At 46.6% G+C, this 20,432-nt stretch overlaps 1 protein-coding gene across 4 annotated transcripts in view; it reads right to left on the reverse strand.

Annotated features, from left to right (window-relative positions):
• Window positions 1-20,432, reverse strand: part of NBEAL1 (neurobeachin like 1) — a 165,686-nt gene that overhangs the window by 8,924 nt on the left and 136,330 nt on the right. For all 4 annotated transcript variants that reach the window (XM_075933832.1, XM_075933831.1, XM_075933830.1 and 1 more), the window contains 6 exons: window positions 14,089-14,205; window positions 13,468-13,557; window positions 12,060-12,169; window positions 4,498-4,670; window positions 3,332-3,426; window positions 820-936 (listed from right to left, as the gene is read on the reverse strand). In XM_075933832.1, the coding sequence (XP_075789947.1) occupies window positions 820-936; window positions 3,332-3,426; window positions 4,498-4,670; window positions 12,060-12,169; window positions 13,468-13,557; window positions 14,089-14,205 (702 nt within the window). The remainder of the gene's footprint in view (window positions 1-819; window positions 937-3,331; window positions 3,427-4,497; window positions 4,671-12,059; window positions 12,170-13,467; window positions 13,558-14,088; window positions 14,206-20,432) is intronic.

Raw genomic sequence — 20,432 nt, forward strand, 5'->3', positions numbered from 1 at the left:
ATTTGAAGTAAGGGCAAAGAACATTTAAAAAGATCTGAAGGTGTAGCTGTAGTAGTAGTATTGAAGAAACAACTACAGGCATCAGACAGGAATCAAGTCCCCACTCTGCTAGGCACTGCTAGACACAGAGGGAGGAGAAGAGAATCTTTACAGTCTCAGCATGTGAGGAGACAACAGGTGGAGAAAAAAAACCAAATGTGTGTGAGGAAGGAGGCAAAGATAGCCATGAAACAAATTACATTTCATATAGAAAGTAGCAGTCACAGGACACCCACTGTCTAGCCATTATCAAGTGTCTTGGAAGCATCAGGCAAAGCAGTGAATTATCAGGAAGCCAAAACGGTGACTTTACAGATCTTTCATGGGGCGCCACCTCCCATGCCTAACGGGTGAAATGGGACAAAATACAAAAGTGGTTGAGGTAAAACTGGGCTATTTAGTGATGAAAGCGGGCAGAGTGGAAACAGAGGTCAAGAGCTTGATAGAACAGGATGAGCCTCAGAGATAAAGGCAAGTAGTTTGCCTTTGCTGAGGGAGCAAAGGAGTTCTGTAGCATAAGTATTCTTGTAGGAAATTTGATTTCAGATGATTATATATACTTCAAACTTTCATCTGTCTGAAAGAGGTGTGGTCTATACTGTGGAGAAATGGATGAGAATAACTGAACTATACAATGTGTAACCGTATTGATGTGAAGCAATACACTTCCTCCTTATCCAAAAGGAAAAAGAGAAAATTAGGTAACAAAAGTTTTTTCAGGCTACCCTAATCCCAGTAGTAAATATCACTCTTTTGAAAAAGAATCATGAAGACGCTTACCCTGGCTCCAGACACCACCATGTCCAGTTCAGTGCTGATGCTAACACTGGATACCTCATCCGTATGTCCATATAGAATCTGCAAGGGTTTAGGTGCCAGGCCCGTAGGAACTCCTCCCTGATATCAACATAAAATGTACATTTATAGATTATCTCATAGTTGAATAACACATGCAGGATTATCTTTAACATCACATCAATGTAGGCCAAACATCACACCTTACTTCTATTGTTGCTCACATGTTTATAGCATCCCAAGTCAGCATCCCTTTTTGTGCCACAAGGATGAATTAAAGTCTTTTAATATTTGAGTTTACTGCCTTCTTCATAATGTAATTAAAGGAAGTGAATACTATTTTGCATAAAAGTTAGTCTGACCAAATAAAATAAATAAGCAGAGCTGGTTGGGGCAATTTCTGACAAAACCAAATGTTTTCCACAAGAAAATTTTGATTTTTCCTAAAACTTTCAATTTTCCATAAGGAAAACCTAACTGAAATATTTCATTTCAGATCAATTCAATGTAGAGTGGAATACTCTGGTTTTCTTAATTGACCAGAAACCAGAAACTCTGATAGATGTATGCAGTGAATAAAAAATCCTGCAGTCACTTAGCCAGGTACCACTTTTGCCATGCACTATTCACTGAACATTTATAGTTGCTTTCAGGAAGAAAGTAGGGGGTGCAAATGGAGCCAAACCCGGAAAGGTGAGCTTAGAACTCTCTTGTGGAAGCTAAGTGAAGTTTGAAATTTCCCCCTCACAGGTAATTCTGACATTTCAGCATTGATTTTTGTGCCAAATTAGGACTAAAATTTTAAATTCTGAAATTTTTGGCAATATAGAAATTATGAAAATATTTGATTAGGAAATATAAAAATTTTGACATATACAAATACATCCATTCTTTTATATGAGTCATGATTACATCTTGGCTGGATTACAGCTCCCATAATCCATCTAGTCATGTATTCACCATGCAGCTCAGGCAGAGAAATCCACATTTCATTATGGAGATGTTGCTCTCCAGGGAGCCCAGCCACTGGACGGAGCTAGGGGCCTAAATTTCAACTCCCATTAGACAATGTGTTAATAGTGAAATGCAGTGTTTTTAACTTGATGCTAAGCTAGATGTTATGTACCAATGTACGGACATTACAGCATCCTAACTGGATTTAGCTCTAAATGACTCTCATAAGACACAAGAAGAAACAAATCAGCTGTAGCTTGAAACAGTTCCATTTTCTCTAACAGCCTTAATAAATGCAACTTGCATATTGAGGAGTAGAGGTCTACAAAGACCATCTTGTAAACCAAGATAATCAAGGGATATCATAGGGCTGAGCAAAATTTTGTTAACTCTGAAAACTGATAATCTGCTGGTACATCAGGAGAAGATAATGATGCTAAAAGCCATTACACTTTGAGCCTCTTTAGTCTGGCAACTGTGGGACCTGATGCCGAACCAGAGAATTTGCCGGAGCATGGGACAAAAGGTGTCAAGTATCAGAGGGGTAGCTGTGTTAATCAATCTGCAAAAGGGGCGAGGAGTCCTGTGGCATCTCATGGGCAAAGACCCACTTCATCAGATACAGAAAGCTTATGCTCCAACACTTCGGTTAGTCTATAAGATGCCATAGGACTCCTCGCCGCTTTTGAACAAAAAGCCACTGGAAGACTGCTCCTGGGGTGCGGTAGAGGGCTGGCTGCCAGTGGCTTGCTGGCTCATGTTTTGGGACCACTGGGTCAGGGGCAGTGACTGCTGGCTCTGGGCTGGCAGACTTGGAGCTGGCACAGGCGCTATGGCCAGAGTCTACCCCTTTAAGGGCTCTGGGGTAGGGGGGAGGGAGAGGAGTTTCTTGGTTGAGGCCAGAGTGGCCACCAGGGCACCCTGGGAAGGCTGGAGGCCCCCTATTTCAAAATAAGTGTCTACGCAGCACTTATTTTGAAATAGCTATTTCGAATTTGGTGTTATTCCTCATAAAATAAGGTTTACCAAATTCAAAATAAGCGCTTCACTATTTCAAATTTATTTCGAAATAGCGGTTTGGCTGTGTAGATGCTAGAAAAGTTATTTCGAAATAAGGGCTGTTATTTCAAAATAACTTTGCTGTGTAGACATACCCTTAGAGACTAACAAAAAATAAATAGTATCATGAGCTTTTGTGGGCACAACCCACTTCTTCAGATCTTACTCCAGTCATCTGAAGAAGTGAGTTGTGTCCATGAAAGCTCATGATACTATATATTTTTTGTTAGACTCTAAGGCACTATAGGACCACTTGTTTTTTAAGTTTTTTTAAGTTATAGACTAACATGGCTACCCCTCTGATAATTTTCAAAGTTTATTTTGCCCTGCAAACATGAAAGAGAAAGCACGCAAAATAATCAATAAACAACAATTCTGATGAAACACTAATCAGTCTAAACATACTGGGCTGGTAGATTGGTAAACAAACACTAAAACAAAATCCTTCAAAAGGCTGCTTCTAAAGATACGCAGATATACTTACTTGCTGAACTATTTGCCATATCATACATGTTGTGTCTCTGGAACCTGAAATTAAATGGATTCCACAGAAATCTATGGCCAAACAAGTTACAATATCTATAAAGGAAATAAAACAATTACGTTTAGATGCAAAGTTAAGGTAAACATTTTATCTGGCTTTAAAACGGATTGACATTTGGTAGCAATATAATGCTGTGCAGTGTGCGAGAAACATAGTTACATCTGCAAACACACCAACTCTACATCAGGAATGTGAGATACATTTTCAAGACTAAATATTAGAGCCTGAGATCCTACTTGTAGTAATATGGCACTAGCCAGAAGCAGGACAAATGTTGAAAGTAATTATCTTTAAAAAATAAAGACTGTTTTTAATACACACCAGAGTGACTTATCATTGGAATGACCGTATAACTACTTGAGTGCATAGGTTTTCACTGGTACTACTTGAACCACAGAGTGAGATGGTAAAAATGGGAGAAACTAGTTTATTATCTTGTTACAATGTGACCCAAGTACCCCATCCTATTATCTTTTAGCAAAGAATGAGCCTTATCTCTCTATATATTTTAGATAATTTATGTGTCTGTCCATCTGTGAGTCTCTTTATTCAAGAACTCCTTCTAAACTACAAGAGCTTGGACCACCCAATTTGGTTTGCAACTACCTCTTATCCTAACTTAGAGCACGGTCTAAGTTTGGTTGTGCCAGGAAAATGGGAAGTTTTCCATATCATGCAAAGAGAGGGGTCTGACAGCAGGGACAGTAACGCTGGGTAAATCCTCTAGTCCCGTGGTCCCCAACACGGTGCCCAAGGGCGCCATGGCGCCCGCGGGGGCATTTCCATGCGCCCGCCAGGTGCTCGGGGCTGGCCTGACCCCGGGCGCGCAGCGCTGGGCGGGGGGAGCGCCGGCCCCGGGCATGCAGCTATGGGGGGGGGGGCGCCCCCAGGCATGCGACTATGGGGGGGACCGCTCCCGGGGTGCAAGTGTCCCCGCCCCCTGGCGCCCGGCGGGCGAACGGCCACACCCCCGGGCGCCCGACAACCTCGAAAGGTTGGGGACCACTGCTCTAGTCCTTTATAAAAGACTGAGTCAAAGCACCAGATCTGTGATACAAAAACCAAATATTTAATTTCATAATTCAAAATAAAAATAGTTTACTTACCCATGTGCCTAACATGCTGTCCAATTAGTTTGCCTTTTGTGAGTGATGTCACTCTGACACTATTGTCCCAATGTCCTCCACTGAACAGCAACTTTGCATCATAGGACACTACAAACAATTTAGAGGTGATCTCCAGGCCTGGAGCAAAAGGGCCACTCAGGCTACGTTGAGTTCTGTAAACAAATGTTACAGTTAAGATCTGCACTATGTATTATTATGCGCTGTAAAGAATATGTACCTAGGAACACTATGAATGAAATCCTGGCTCCCTGGTGTCAATAGGAAACTTCCCTTTGTCTTCAGCGGGGGCCAGGATTTCATGCTAAGTCTTTATAAAATATTCTACCTGGGTGGAATTTCTATATTATTTAACAGAACTTTTTTTTTCAAAATCACATGAAGATTACCACACATACCACCTCTTATAAACAATCAAAATGAGTGGTACATGCTATAATCTAAAATATAGTTCTAATGTGAAAAAGGATTAAAATGGTAGTTTTCTTTTTTGGGAACTCTACCTCTCATGTATTCAGAGTCATATCTATTCATTTTGATGACCAGTGTTTTAACTACTCTTGACACCTGTTAATGCTCTTCATTCCTCTTAGTCCGTCATCAGAAGAGTTGGTTAAATTCTAATTAGTTATCCTTGTGCAAACCCAGTGAATGCAATGGAAGTTGCGCAGATCTCACTGAAAACATAGCTGGAAGATACGAACTGTGAAGGGCCAAAATCCCAATAATATGTATATAAGAACTTGACCACAGTCTCTGTTAATCTTTCACGTATGCCCAAACTTCATGGGCCTGGCCTGAGCCTGAGGCCTAGCTAACAATGAACAAAACATGGCTAAAAAGAGAACAGAGATAAGCAGAAGACAGACCTTGTTTGTACAACTAGACATGAAACAAGTTGAGACAGCAGAACCCCAAGTGCAGGGCAGTAGTTGGGGCCTTATCGTGAATTAGAGACACATAACTCTTTGAGAGTGTCCTGGAAAGTCTGCCTGACAAGTTCAGGAGGATATAGCAGTGTATCCTCCCCACATACCAGCCAGCGTTCGGAGTGGGAAGACAGCCAGCATGAGTAATGATATCCATCCCTCAAAGATGCTAATCCTGTCTGAAGGGGTGTGATCGATAAACAAATTGCCAATGCTGTGTATTGTTTACTGTTCTCTTTAAGACCACAGAGGAATGTACCTGCGAGCAAACCTGTCTGGGTGATGCCACCCGTCATTTCTATGGACCCAAAATCCGGATTTAATCTATTTACTGCAAAATGACACTTAAGCCATAACACCTGCTTATTAGCATACATGTAAACGTGAGCCATGGGTGGAGCAATTATGTAATCTTTTAGACGAGAGTTACTCACCTTGTGCAGTAATGTCTGTTCTTTGAGATGTGTGGCCCCATGGGTGCTCCACTCGAGGTGCTGGGCTCGTCCCGGCGCCGCAAACGGAGAATCTTCCCTAGCAGTAGCCCTGCTGGCCCGTGCATGTGCTCCTGCTGTCTCACGCCGTTACAGCTGAGCACGGGCTGGCTTCTTGTCAGTTTCCTCCCAACCGGAAGCGTCTGAAAGACGCTAAAAACAGGCGCTCCAAAGCAGTGAGGAGAGTGGGTCGTGGAGCACCCACGGGGACACACATCTCGAAGAACAGACATTACTGCACAAGGTGAGTAACTCTCTCTTCTTCGTCGAGTAGTGTCCCCGAGAGTGCTCCACTCAAGGTGAGTACACAGCAGTGGTCCAATGCTATCGGTGTGCTTCGGACTTATGACCTCTGCACTGTGGCCAAGACTGCTGTGCCACCGCTGAATCGTTCCTCAATATTTTCGTGAGGGCATAGTGTCTGGCGAAAGTAAGAGCAGATGACCAAGTTGCTGCACGGCATATGTCCTGCAAGGGCACACCTCTAAGGTAAGCTGTGGATGCGGCCATGCCTCTGGTGGAATGGGCGTGAGGCCCTCCCATTAAAGGTTCATGTCGTAGCGTGTAACAACGTGATGCAAGAAACGATTAAGTTGGAAATATGTTGTGCAGAGAGCTGTTGGCCTTTCGAATGCTCTGCCATGGCTATAAAAAGACGCCGAGACTTCCTAAAAGCATGTGTTCCGTCCAGGTAGAAGGCCAGCGCTCACCTGACGTCGAGTGTATGCAGACGTGAGTCTTCTGGTGAAGAATGTGGCTTCGGATAGAATGTTGGCAGGTTTATCGGCTAGTTTATATGAAAAGGAGACTTCACCTTCGGGAGGAAGGGAGGATAGGATGGACACGGAGCATTACACCATGCTCAGAAAATAGTGTGTATGGTGGATCGATGGATAGAGCTGCCAACTCACTAACTTGACATGCTGAAGTGATTGCCAGCAGGAATGACACCTTCATCGTGAGCACGCGCAAGTCACAAGTTGCTAACGGCTCAAAGGGGGGATGAGTTAGTGCGTCCAATATTAAAGCCAAGTCCCATGGCTCTGGTGGAATCCTGTAGGCTGGGTACGGGTTCCCGAGCCCCTTTAGAAACCTTTTAGTGAGCGGATGGGCGAACAGCAAATGACCGCTGATGGGAAGACGGAAGGCCGAAATTGCTGCCAGATGAACTTACAGCGAAGCAATTGCTAACCCCTCTTTAGGTGGAGCATGTAATCCAGGACCTGCTGCACAGGCAAGGAGAGAGGGTCAAAATTCCTCACCATACACCGAGATTGGAACCGATACCATTTGTAGAGGTAGGTCTTGTAAGTAGTTTGACACCTGCTGTTTATCAGCACATGCCTCACTGCCTGACAATAGGTCATTTCTGGCAGTTGGAGCCAGTTAGGAGCCACGCTGTCAGGTGCATGCAATCAATGTCCGGATGCACCATCGTCCCGTGCTGTTGGGATAGTAAATTGGACAGCCTCGGTCCATGATGAGGGAATTGGGCTCAGGGCGTGTGAACAAAAAGTCCATACCCTTTTGGTTTATGAAATATTTCTTATCCGACCTCTTATTAGTCGGTAAGGAAGCAGCTGGAATCTGCCAGATATCATTGGCAATCTCCAAGATAGCCTCATCAAAGGGGAGCGCCAGTTTCGATTTTTGTGAAGACTAAGTTCTTCAGCAAGGGGTGTTGCTTTTGCTGCACGTCCATAGTTTGAATGCCCTGAGATTGAGCAACCCTCTTAAAGAGCTCTTGAAATTGCTTATGGTCTTCCGCGGGAGATAGCTCCCCAGGGAAGACTGTGTCATCTGGCAACAATGATGAATGGTTGGCTGGAGAATCAGGGCTCTGTGGTTCCCTGTTCGGGGTATGATTGTCCTCATGTTCATCGTGGTTAGAAACTAAGGTAGTGTCCTCCGCAGGAGCTGGTAGAACTGCCGGAGAGGGTGCACCAAGCGCAGACGCTGGGCAACTGGATCGTGGAGATTGCGAACGCAGGTATTGCCTGCTATGAGATGAAAGATGGTCGTCATAGTAACGGTCATATCTCTGATGGTGATTTGGGGAACGTCTTGGTGAGTATCCTCTGGGTGTGTCGTATCAACGTGAATATTCAGAGGGTCTTGAGGATCTCAGTGAAATAGATCTAACAGAATAACAAGATGGAGAGTGAGAATAGCGAGAATAGTGACAGCGGTAGTGACGGCATGATGTCGAACGACGAGGTGACCTATGGTAATGATCTCTGGTGGAGGCATAATGAGGAGCGTGATGGTTGCCAGAGCAAGACGATGCTGGTGACCAGGGTCCTGGAGATAACACAGCTCGGTCTGGCGTGAGGGAAGGTGTCCGAACACATTGTGACTTACGTTGTGCCTGAGCCGGCACCGAAGAATCAAGAGGGGAAGACGGTGCCATTTGAAGTGGAGTGGCCGGCAATGAAGCAGCCCTGATAGAACAGCTGCCATGCGGATGAATCAGTGGTGCCAAAGGAGCTGACAGCTGTGCTGGTGCCGGAGGAGGCTGTACCGATGCTTGCCTGCGGTGCCAGAGTCGGTGCTGTTGATGCGGCATCGTGGAGAGCGTGGCTACAGAGGCTGGGACCGCAGTTGTGGGTGCCAGCAGGGCTGTGGTCATCTGCGCACATGCAGCATAAGCCGGTGCCGGGGCCGCCATTGCTGGCTTCAAAGCAGCCGTTAGAACCGTTGCTGGTGCCGATTCTGCCCGCAGCCCTTTGAAAGGAGCTGGCATCAGGTCTTTGGGGCAGGCAAGGCTCGGGGCTGAGGCACTGTGGCCCTTGCCCGTCTTCTCTGCCAGTGCCTCGGCAACGTGCCAGAGGTGCCTGGTCTGTCCCCCACACTCACTCACTGCGATGGTCTAGCCGGCTTGTGGAGCTCTTTAGTGAATGAGCGAGCTGCGTGAGTCCCGGAGGCAGTGGAGGATAGCTCACTCCCATCAGGAGTCTGGAGGGCTTTATTAGATAAAATCACTCTAAGTCACATCTCACGATCGCGCCTGGCACGCGCTGTCAATTTCATAAAATGTGAGCACTTCATTGGGATGTACCCATCCCCCAGACATTTGACACAGCGCGAGAGTCCATCAGATGCAGGCATGGCATCCTGACACTGAGAAAATTCTTGAAGACAGGCATGGTTGTCTTTGGTAAATCGTAAAATCAACAGCTGCCCCCCCCCTTTTTTTTAAAGGCTACTGAACAACAAAATATGGGATTAGGATGGAAAATAAAGATTTTTTAAAAAACTATTAACAACTACACTAACTATGAACTGCCAAGTGGCAACTAAAGTCTCTAAAGTAAAATTCCCTTTTCTTCTCCTCGGGCCGGAGAGAGAGCACGTCCTAGGTCTGTCTGCGGCCGCGGACGGTTGAAAGGAAACTGACAAGCCGGCCCGCGCTCAGCTGTAATGGCGCGAGACAGCAGGAGCGCATGTGCGGGCCGGCAGGGCTACTGCTAGGGAAGATTCTCTGTTTGCGGTGCTGGGAGAAGCCCAGCACCTCGGGTGGAGCACCCTCAGGGACACTACTCAACGAAGAATATTGGCTTATTGTGCTAATTTTGTCTTGCTGCTAGAACCTATCCAGGGGCTCAGGAACTGCCATCCTGTGGCTTCTCTATGCCCATTGGCACCCTATATAATCTATAGTAATCCATTGTTTGGCAGTCTCACTGACCCTAACACTTTGCCAGTGCTGTGTGTAATAAACCCTCGTGTTTGGATCTATATGGTGTTGAACTTCTGTTCTTTTAAATTGCACAGGTGCCACATCTGCAGAATATTTATTATGAACCAGTCAATTAGCCCGTCATAAGACGGGATTTTCAGGTCACTCCTCCACATCGGTCTTCTCTCCTGAGCCTCCGGTCTCTTGCTCCGTCTCTCTCTCTCTCCTTCTACTACTGCCTCCCCCTCTCTCTTTCAGCTCTTCTCCGCCTCCTGCTTCTCTCTTTCTCTTCTCCTCTCCCTCCTGCCTCTCACTTGGGGGAACGCGGAGCCCAAACGGCCGTTTGGGCTCCACACTCCCTGTGCTGCTCGGGGAGCATGGAGCCGAAATGGTCGCTTGCGCCACTTGCTCCCATGCAGCGGCATGGCTGAGCGGCGCAGAAGGCAGCAGAGCACCACGGCAGGAGGCGAAGGGGGGCGGGATGGTGACGTTCACGGCCAGGGGGCGGGGCCTGGAGCCGCTCTCACACTGCATGTCTCCACCCTGCCCCCCTTCACCTCCCGCTGTGGCGCTCAGCTGACTTCTGCGCTGCTCAGCCAGACCGCCGCGGGGGAGCAAGCGGCCGTTTGGGCCCTGCACTCCCCATGCAGCACGGGCCGCCCAGAGGGAAAAGCCAGCATTTCAGCGTTACAGACTCTCAGACACTGGGCTTATATATATATCATGATGATACATGAGAATAATGAAGCAAGTTTGACTCTCAGATGCCAGGATGAGTTTTGCAGGGCTGGCAATTAGAAAAAGTTGGACTGAAAATCAACAAGACACAATGAAGACAGAATCCTACATTTGATGGTCAATTTCCATAGAATCATAGACTAGGGTTGGAAGAGACTTTAAGATGTCTAGTCCAATGCACTGCTCAAACAAGCACCGGCCCAAACTAAATCATTCCAGCTGGCTTTTTTTGTCAAGTGTGGCTTTAAAAACCTCTAGGTTACCCATTTCTGCACTTCACTATACTCCTAGTGAAATAGTTTTTTAAAAATATCCAAACAAGATCTCCCCCACTGCAATTTGAGCCCATCGCTTCTTGTTCTGTCATCTGCCACCACTGAGAATAGCCTAGCTCCATCCTCTTTAGAACCACCTTCAACTAGTTGAAGGCTGCTATCAAACCCCATTCTCTACTCTCCAGCATATCTACCTGTCCCCCCATCTTAGTGTCATCTGCAATCTTGCTCAGGGTGCAAACCATCCTATCATCCAGATCATTAATTAAAATGTTGAGCCAAACTTGCCCCAGGACTCAGCCTGCGGCACGCCACTTGATTCCAGCTGCCAACTATACACTGAGCCCATCACTACCCATTGAGCCTGACAAACTAGCCAGCTTTCTATCCACCTTCTAGTCCTCTATCCACCTTCTAGTCCATTCATCCAAGACATACTACTTGAACTTGCTGGCAAGAATACTGTGGAAGATCATATCAAAAGCTTTGCTAAAGTCAAAGTACATCACACACATACCCCTTTCCCCATATCCTCGGAGCTGATTATCTCATCATAGAAGGGAATTAGGTTTGTCAGGCATGACTTGCCCTTGGTGAATCCTGTTGACTATTCCTGATCTCCTTCCTCTCCTACAAGTATTTCAAAATGAATTCCTTGAGGACCTGTTCCATGATTTTTCCAGGGACTGAGGTGAGGCTGACTGGTTTGTAGTTAACTGGATTCTCCGCCTTCCCTTTTTTAAAGATGAGCACTACATTTGCCTTTTTTCCCCAACTGTCCTCTCCAGATTGCTACGTGTTTTCAAAGCTAATGGCCAATGGCTCTGCAATCACATGAGCCAACTCTCTCCATACCCTTGGATGCATTAGATCTGGCCTCTGGACTTGTGCATGTCCAGCTTTTCTAAATACTCACTAGCCTGTTCTTTTATCCCTGAGGGCTGCTCATCCCCATATTGTGCTGCTCAGTGCAGCAGTCCGAGAGATGACCTTTGTCTGCAAAGACTGAGACAAAACAATTGTTCAGTACTTCAGCTTTTTCCACATCGTCTGTTACTAGATTTCCTTCCCTATTCAGTAGGGGGTCCCACACTTCCCTCATTTTATTGTTGCTAACATACCAGTAGAAACCTTTCGTGTTGTCCTTCACATCTTTTGCTAGCTACAACACCTACTGTGCTTTGGCCTTTCTGATTACACCCCTTCATGCTCAAGCAATATTTTCAGAGAATAAACGTAACATAATGAGTATTAGGGGGTGTACAAAGCTTTGAAATACGTGTTGCACCATATATAGATGTCAAGTTTCAATTAAAATCACAGATAATTAAAGCAGTGCTATCAAATCACTTTAGAAGGACTGTGTACTTATACCACCTCAGGTGTGTATTTAATAGACTTCGCTACTGCACCTTTCCTCCTCTTTACTTACTTGGGATTTGTCACAGTTGGATCTCTGATGAATGTAAAATAGTTTGAAATATCTCTATCATATGGTAGCCACCCATGTGTTCCAATAATGCAGTTCAGACTTGCTGTCACCTGAAGCAGTAAGTTAGATGAAAATCAATGACATTGTGAAATGCTCATAGCCCTCTTTTTAGCATGTCTTTCCCACTAACAGAGCTTGCATTTGAGTCAATTTAGGTCTCTTGAAAGCTTACCACCAAACTGAACCAGCCGAGGCTAGTGCTATCATGAGAAAAGGATAGAGAGTCTGAGTTTTTTTGTTTATTTAAAAAAAAAATGAGTTATGACTCTTACTAACGTATGGCATATACTTCCTAGCTAGTGATCAATGCTTGTGCTAGCTAGAACAATGATTGATAAGAAGGCCTATGCTTTGCACATGCATTTCATAGAATACTAGAACTGGAAGGGACCTCGAGAGATCACCAAGTCCAGTCTCCTGCCCTCATGGCAGGATCACGTACCATCTAGATCATCCATGATAAATGTTTATATAATCTGCTCTTAAATATCTCCACTCATGGAAATTCCACAACCTCCCTAGGTAATTTATTCCAGTGCTTAACTACCTTGACAGCTAGGAAACTTTTCCTAATGTCCAACCTAAACCTCCCTTGCTGCAATTTAAGTCCATTGCTTCTATCATCAGACATTAAGAAGAGTAATTGTTCATCCTCTTAGCAGCTTTCAAGTATCTGAAAGGATGTTATCTTCTTTTTTTCCAAACTAAACAAACCTAATTCTTTCAGGCTTCCCTTACAGATCATGTTTTCTAGTCCTTTATTCATTTTGTTGTGCTTCTCTGGACTTGCTTCAATTTCTCCACCTCTTTCCTAAAATGTGGTGCCTGAAACTGGACACAATAGTCCAATTGAGGCCTACGCAAAGCAGAATTACTTCTGTCTTGCTCACAACACTCCTGTTAATGAATGATGGTGGGGATTTTTGTTTTGGTAATAACTAGCATTTACAATTATGACAAGTTAAAAGACATTCCCATTGTCATTTTGTTACTGAGCCAGTGTGAAAGTAATTCCATCTAGTTCTAATGCAGTGTATAATTTTTGTAAGTGACTTGAAAGGAGAAAAGAATCATATAGATATAGATATAGATATAGATATAGATATAGATATAGATATAGATATAGATATAGATATAGATAGATATGCAGGTGTGGCATACCTTTGCCTAGTTTGGCCTACACAAGCACAAGTGGAGGAAATTAGACTCTTGAGTACTTCCCAAGAGTTTCTTAAGACGGGGACTGTTTTAAGACTCTAGGTTCAGACAGACAGTAACTTGTTAGCTCTACTCCCAAAGTCATGATGACATTACTAGCACCCGCATTTTACTGACACATCAAACTTACCAGGATCTCTGGGCTCCCTTGAGACATAAAAGAACGTGATTGGTTCCTGGGAACAACAGCCTTGACAAGGGGAACACCATCACTAATACCCTATGAGAAATGACATTTTCAGCTGACAAATATCCATAGGTGGTACAAATACTTTCAAGTTACCTGGTAAAGACAAAGTTACACTACCAGGTGGAGGTACACACATCTTAAAGAGCTATATTCCAGCACTAACATTAAGAGAAATCCTGACAACTTCGAATGGGAAATTTGCTATTGACTACAGTGAGGCCAGGATTTCATCCATGATGTCTCTCTAGTCTGTATCTAGACACTTAGAAAGTCCATAGGCTAACAAAATAAAAAAGGACAAAACATAGTATTTCTATAGTTAAAATAAATGTTTACCCTCATCCTGCAGTGATTCTTTAAGTAAATTTATTCAACCTCTATAAGTTGACTGAAAAGAAAAAGCTCCTTCTATACAAATGCTTTGTTAGATGTTTTGTACAACATTTTCTTTACATTGTAATCAAGTTGATTTTTACTCTGCTGATTACATTATATTCCAACGTATTAGAGGTTTCAGACTAGTCTTAAAACACATGCAATGTAATACGTATCAGTTGCTACCTCTATGAAAAATGACTTAAGTTCAGGAAGATGCTGGAACAGATTCAGGGATGAGCTGTCACTTTTGGTCTGTCTCTGTAGTACTTCCTCTACAGATAATCTCACAGGATGAGGCTCCTAGGAGAAAATATTGAATGGGATATTTTTTTAAAAAATTCTAATTTATACACAATGTCAGCATAGAGGGAATAATATTTCATTGGATTGTTCAAGTCACGTAAGGAATTCAGAGTCAAGAGAGAATGTAAGCTGTATTTCTAGCTCAATATATTAAATTCAGATAAAGGGAGTTACTATTTCTAGAGCATACTTCTATTCGAAGGAAACCTAGGTTGACAAAGAACTTGGAAGATTTACATATGACGGAGAAGAAAAGATTTTGTTAAATTCATTTGGTAGCTTTTTCTTGAAGCTAATTTTATCATTTGATAAATAAATATTTATCATTCATACCAAAAAGGGAACATTTAGATTTAATTACAAGCCATGTTGTTTTTCTTTCCTCTCAATGGAAGCGAACATTACAGGATTACTATACATCACACCTGTAGAACGTCACATGTATTCCATAAGGGTACGTCTACACTACAGCGTTATTTCAAAATATCGCGTCTACATGCAAAATGCATTTTGAAATAGCATTTTGCTATTTCAAAATAGCACGTCCACATGCTAAATCGCATTTAAGGCCAGCTGAAATCGGTTCCAGCAGGGCATCAGGTCAGGAGTTACTTTGTGTGGCTGCTGCCTGAGCTATCTGAGGCCTGTGCTTCTCAGGTTTCCCTGCTTGCTTGGCTACCTCACTGAGGGACAGCAAAGCATTTTTTTTCTCTGCGTGCTCTGGTTGCCCTCACTCGGGACACCACTGCACTCTGCACCATGGAGTCGGAGCTGCCCCATGGCACTTTGGTGCTTCTTTTGGATGTGTAGCGGCAAGCCTGGCTGAACTTTCTGCAGGCTACCTTGCAAAATCTGCTGCAGCTCAACCCCCATGCTGTCATCCAGACCCTCCTGGGGTACATGGAGGAGCAACTGCAGCTCCTGTACACCAGTGTGCCCCGCCGCATCTGGACACAAGCAGCAACTGGTGGGACCACATCGTCCTGGAGCACTAGGGAGAACAATGGACCCAGAACTTCAGGATGAAGAAGGCCAACTTCCTGGAGCTCTGGGAGTGTCTTGCCCCTGCTCTGCGGTGACGGGACACACACCTGAGGCCCGCCATTCCCCTCCAGAAGAGTGTGGCCATCGCCCTCTGGAAGCTCTCTATGCTGGATAGCTATCGATCTGTGGGGAACCAGTTTGGCGTGGGGAAATCCATCATCAGAGCAGTGTTCATGCAGGTCTGGCAGTCTCCGGCCACTGTGCCAGGAGGGGGGGAGCAAGGAGGTGACGGGCTGTCCTAGGGAAAAGGGGGGGAGGTGGTGCAAATCCCTCTCCCCAGGATGGTTTGTTCTGTCCTGCCTACACTAAGGATTGCCCGTGGTGGCCAGGACTGCAGAGGGGGTTGCTCCTGGGGAGTGGGAGCCTGGAGCAATGGCAGGGAAGGAGCACTGTCAGCCTCCCTGGCACCCCAGTGACTCTCAGTTTTGTGTGTCCCTCTGTGGGTGGTCAAGGCCATCAACAGAGTGCTGCTCTACAGAGTCATCCGCCTCACTGATGTGGACGTGGTTATCGAGGGGTTTGGTGCCCTTGGCTTCCCCAACTGCAGGGGGGCAATCAATGGGACACACATCCCCATCCGTGCCCCGGAACACCAGGCCTCCCGGTACATAAACCGGAAGGGATACTTCTCCATCATCCTTCAGGCTGTGTCTGATCACTGGGGCCACTTCATGGACATTAACGTGGGCTGGTCCGGCAAAGCACACGATGCATGGGTTTACCGCAACTCCTCCATGTGCCAAAGGCTGCACGCTGGGACTTTCTTCCTTGACCACTGCATCAGGGTCAGGGATGTGGACATGCCTGTGTGCCTGGTGGGGGATGCGCCTATCCCCTACAACCCTGGCTGATGAAGCCGTACATGGGACACCTCAATCTCTCCCAACAGGCCTTTAATGCCAAGTTCAGCATGGTCCGCATCGTGGTGGAGGGGGGCATTTGGCCGGTTGAAGGCCCATTTTAGATGCCTCTTCACCTGCCTGGACATGGTGGCAGCATGCTGTGTGCTGCATAATTTGTGCGAGAGGCAGGGGGAGGCAGCCGGGAGGCCCATCAGGGGGCTGTCCGTATCCGGGAGGCCCTGCAGGAGAGCTTCCACCCAGAAGAGGACTAAAGTCTCCCTGGTGTGCGCCACTGGGGGCTTGTGCCTCTTTTCACCCTCACATCCTTTCACTGTCCCCTTCCTAACCCGCCTTCCTCATGTAAATAAAGACACGTGTTGACAAATATAAACTCTCTTTATTGAACAAAACTGGGGGGGAAGGGGAGGGAAAAGGGTGGGAGAGGGAAACCTGGGAAGAGGGAGCTGGAAGGGGGAGGAGGAGCTCAGGGTTGGGAGTCTTGCTGGCCCACTGTCTCCCAGCACTGTGAGTCCAGGGGCCTTGGCATCCCCGGGGGGAGGGGAGAGAGCAGGTATGGAGGGTGTGGGGGGGGGAAGAAGCAGGAGGGGAAGGAGTGGGAGGAGGAGCGGTAGCTGGGGCGGCAGCAGGGGCTGGGGCGGCAGGTATCAGCAAGCGCTGCACCAGGGTCTGCAGGTGGTCAGAGATGGCACGGAGCTGGTCAAGAAGCTCCCGCCAGTTCTCCTGCCGCAGCTGCACGTCTTCATGCACCCAATAGTCCAGGGGTGTATGGGGTGTTCAGGGAGGGGTAGCACCTCTGATCTACGGGCATGTTGTGTCCTTTTAGGGCAGCTTGTCCACCTTTGGTCCCCACTTGTCACTCAACTCTCACCTGTGGCTCCTAGTAGCTGTAGCATGTGCAGCGGCCACATCCCGGGCAACAACTTCGACAGGCTGGCTAAACCAGGTTGAGAGTAGCCGTCGGGTCATCGACCTTCGGTGAGATAGGGACTTGTCTATCCCAAGCATGTGAAGACAGACTCCGGCGGATCGAGCGGATGAGACTTACTAGAATAGGATCAACGGTCATGAAGGTGGTTTCTGCAAGCGATGTAGTACGCTAAGAGCATGGCAAGACATGAAAGATGCCCTGGTCAACCACTGCGCCCAGCCCATCTCCAACCGTCTTGACATTAGTCCTGCCATTGGAGCAAGATGGAATCTGGGAAGAGAGAGTGAGGCTGACTATGCGCACCTCTTCCTCACTTTAATCCAATTCACGCGCAAGTCTTGACATCTCAACATCCCCTAATTCCCGTAAACCTTAAAGTCCTGTGGCGACGGGCGAGCGATGAAGCAGCAGGTGTGGATACACTGGGAGCTGTAGCTGCGGACCTGCACACAGGCGGCTCAGGTCTAATGGTCGTCTTCTTGCTGGCTGAAGCAACAGCTGGATTCGGCGTCTACCTGAGTGACTGAGCAGCCCTCTTTAGGATTGCAGTGCTCACCTCCGTAGTAAGAGGAAGGGGCTAGAAAAGGTGCCCTAAACATTGTTTGCTTCATAGAACCCTGGCCAGCTTACCGCGGCTGGAGGGGATCCCATCTCATGCGGTCGAACAATAAAATTTCAAACAAAATGCAAGGTGACACCACTCACTATTGGCACATGGAACGTACGCACGCTTCAAGACAACCCTTCAGCAGATCGACCAGAAAGAACAGCCTTGGTCGCCAGAGAGCTCACAAGATTTAACATCGATATTGCGGCACTGTGTGAAACTCGTCTAGCAAATGAAGGTCAGCTCATGGAAACAGGAGGTGGTTACACATTCTTCTGGCGTGGACGCAGCGGTGACGAACGTCGTGAATCTGGAGTTGGCTTTGCGGTTAAGAATCATCTTGTCCACAAACTTGCCAGTCTTCCCAAGGGCGTGAATGACCGACTCATGACACTGCATCTTCCACTACCGAGAGGAAAGCAAGCCACACTGATCAGCGCTTACGCGCCCACAATGACGAATCTGGATGAAGTAAAGGACAAGTTTTATGAAGATCTCAATGCCCTACTCTCATCCGTGAAGCGCACCGACAGGCTGATTCTACTTGGCGATTTCAACGCGAGAGTAGGATCTGATCACACTGCCTGGGATGGTGTCATTGGAAAAAATGGAATCGGTAAATGTAACAGCAATGGCCTACTATTACTGAAGATATGTGCGGCTCATGATTTGATCATCACCAATACCATCTTCCGCCTGCCCACTCGCAAAAAGATGTCCTGGATGCACCCACGCTCTAAGCACTGGCATCTCATTGATTATGTCATTGTGCGGAGGAAAGACAGACAGGATGTAAGGGTGACCAAGGCCATGCCGAGTGCTGACTGTTGGACTGACCACAGACTTATCATCTCCAAATTAAGCTTTCACATCAAGCCAAAGAGACATCCGCAGGGAAACAAAGCTGTGATGAAAAAGATCAATGTCAGTAGACTGAGGAACCCCAACACAGCAGCTTTACTAGCAGAAGATCTTGGCAACCAACTTTTAGAGCTGCAATTAGAGGAAAATGCTGAGAAGGACTGGGAACGCTTCCGGGATATTGTGCACTCTTCTGCACTGAAGGTTCTTGGACCCTCACACAGGAAACAGCAGGACTGGTTTGATGAAAACGATGAAGAGATCAAGGCCATACTTGCTGAAAAGCATCGCCTTCACCGTGCTCATCAGAATGACCCATCGTCAACAGCTAAGAAAAATGCCTTCAACAACATTTGCAGGATCATACAGAGCAGGCATCGCAAGATGCAGGACTCCCGGTTGAGTGCCAAAGCAGATGAAATCCAGAAGTTTTCTGATAGAAACAATGCCAAACGGTTCTACGAAGCCCTTAGATCCTTGTACGGACCTCAGCCCTCAGGGAGTTCCCCTCTACTGGACTCAGATGGTGCAACTCTCATTACTGAGAAGACTCTGATTTTACAGCGTTGGGCTGAGCACTTCCAATCCGTACTGAACCGCCCATCTTCCATCAATAACGAGGCGATTGATAGAATGCCCCAGGCGGATATCAACCACAGCCTGGATGTCTCACCATCAGAGACTGAAAACTTACAGGCCATCAGCCAGCTGTCCAGTGGCAAGGCCCCAGCGGAAGTCTATAAGGGTGGTGGTGCAGTGCTTGTCAACAAACTCACTCAGCTGTTCCAGTCCTTCTGGAATCAAGGATCTATTCCTCAGGAACTGAAAGACGCGTCCATCGTACACCTCTACAAGAGGAAAGGAAATCGACAAGTTTGCGATAATCATAGAGGAATATCACTGCTTTCCATCGCAGGTAAGATCCTTGCACGAGTGTTGCTGAATCGTCTGATTGACCACCTGGAACAGGGTTTATTACCCGAGACACAGTGCGGTTTCTGCAAAGAGCGTGGCACGGTGGATATGATCTTCGCAGCCCGACAGCTCCAAGAGAAGTGTCAAGAGCAGAATCGTGAACTGTACACCATCTTCGTGGATCTCACCAAGGCTTTTGACACTGTCAGTCGCGAAGGTCTGTGGCGCATCATGTCGAAGTTTGGGTGCCCTGACCGATTCATCCTGATGGTACGTCAGTTCCACGACGGCATGACGGCTCGTGTTCTGGATGATGGAGAAGCTTCAGAGTCCTTTCCCGTCACAAACGGCGTCAAGCAAGGGTGTGTGCTGGCACCGACCCTGTTCAGCATAATGTTTTCAGCCATGCTGTCAGGCGCCTTTCAGAACAGTTCCTTGGGAATTAGACTGAGATACAGGACCGATGGGAAACTGTTTAACCTGCGAAGACTCCAGGCTGTCACCAAGATAAAGGAGACTCTGCTACGAGATCTCCTTTTTGCTGATGACTGCGCCCTGAATGCTGGATCAGAGCAGGAAATGCAAGCCAGCATGGACACATTCGCAGCAGCATGCGACAACTTCGGCCTTCTCATCAACACAAAGAAAACCGAAGTGATGCACCAGCCAGCTCCGAAAGCTCAACATCAAGTGCCCACCATCACAGTGAAGGGACAAAAGCTGCAAGCAGTGGACCAATTTACATATCTTGGCAGCACCCTCTCCCGCTCAGTGACAATTGACATCGAGGTCAACTGCAGAGTCGCCAAGGCAAGCTCTTCATTCGACAGATTGCTGACCAAAGTGTGGGACCGCCGTGGAATAAGCCTTGCTACAAAGCTTAAAGTCTATCGAGCAGTAGTGTTAACTACCCTGATGTATGCCAGTGAGACTTGGACTGTATACAGGAGGCATGCTAGGCAACTGAACCACTTCCACACGATTTGCCTCCGCAGACTTCTGAGGA

This window comes from Pelodiscus sinensis, chromosome 7, assembly GCF_049634645.1.
Source record: "Pelodiscus sinensis isolate JC-2024 chromosome 7, ASM4963464v1, whole genome shotgun sequence".
In the NCBI taxonomy this organism is placed as follows: Eukaryota; Metazoa; Chordata; order Testudines; family Trionychidae; genus Pelodiscus; species Pelodiscus sinensis.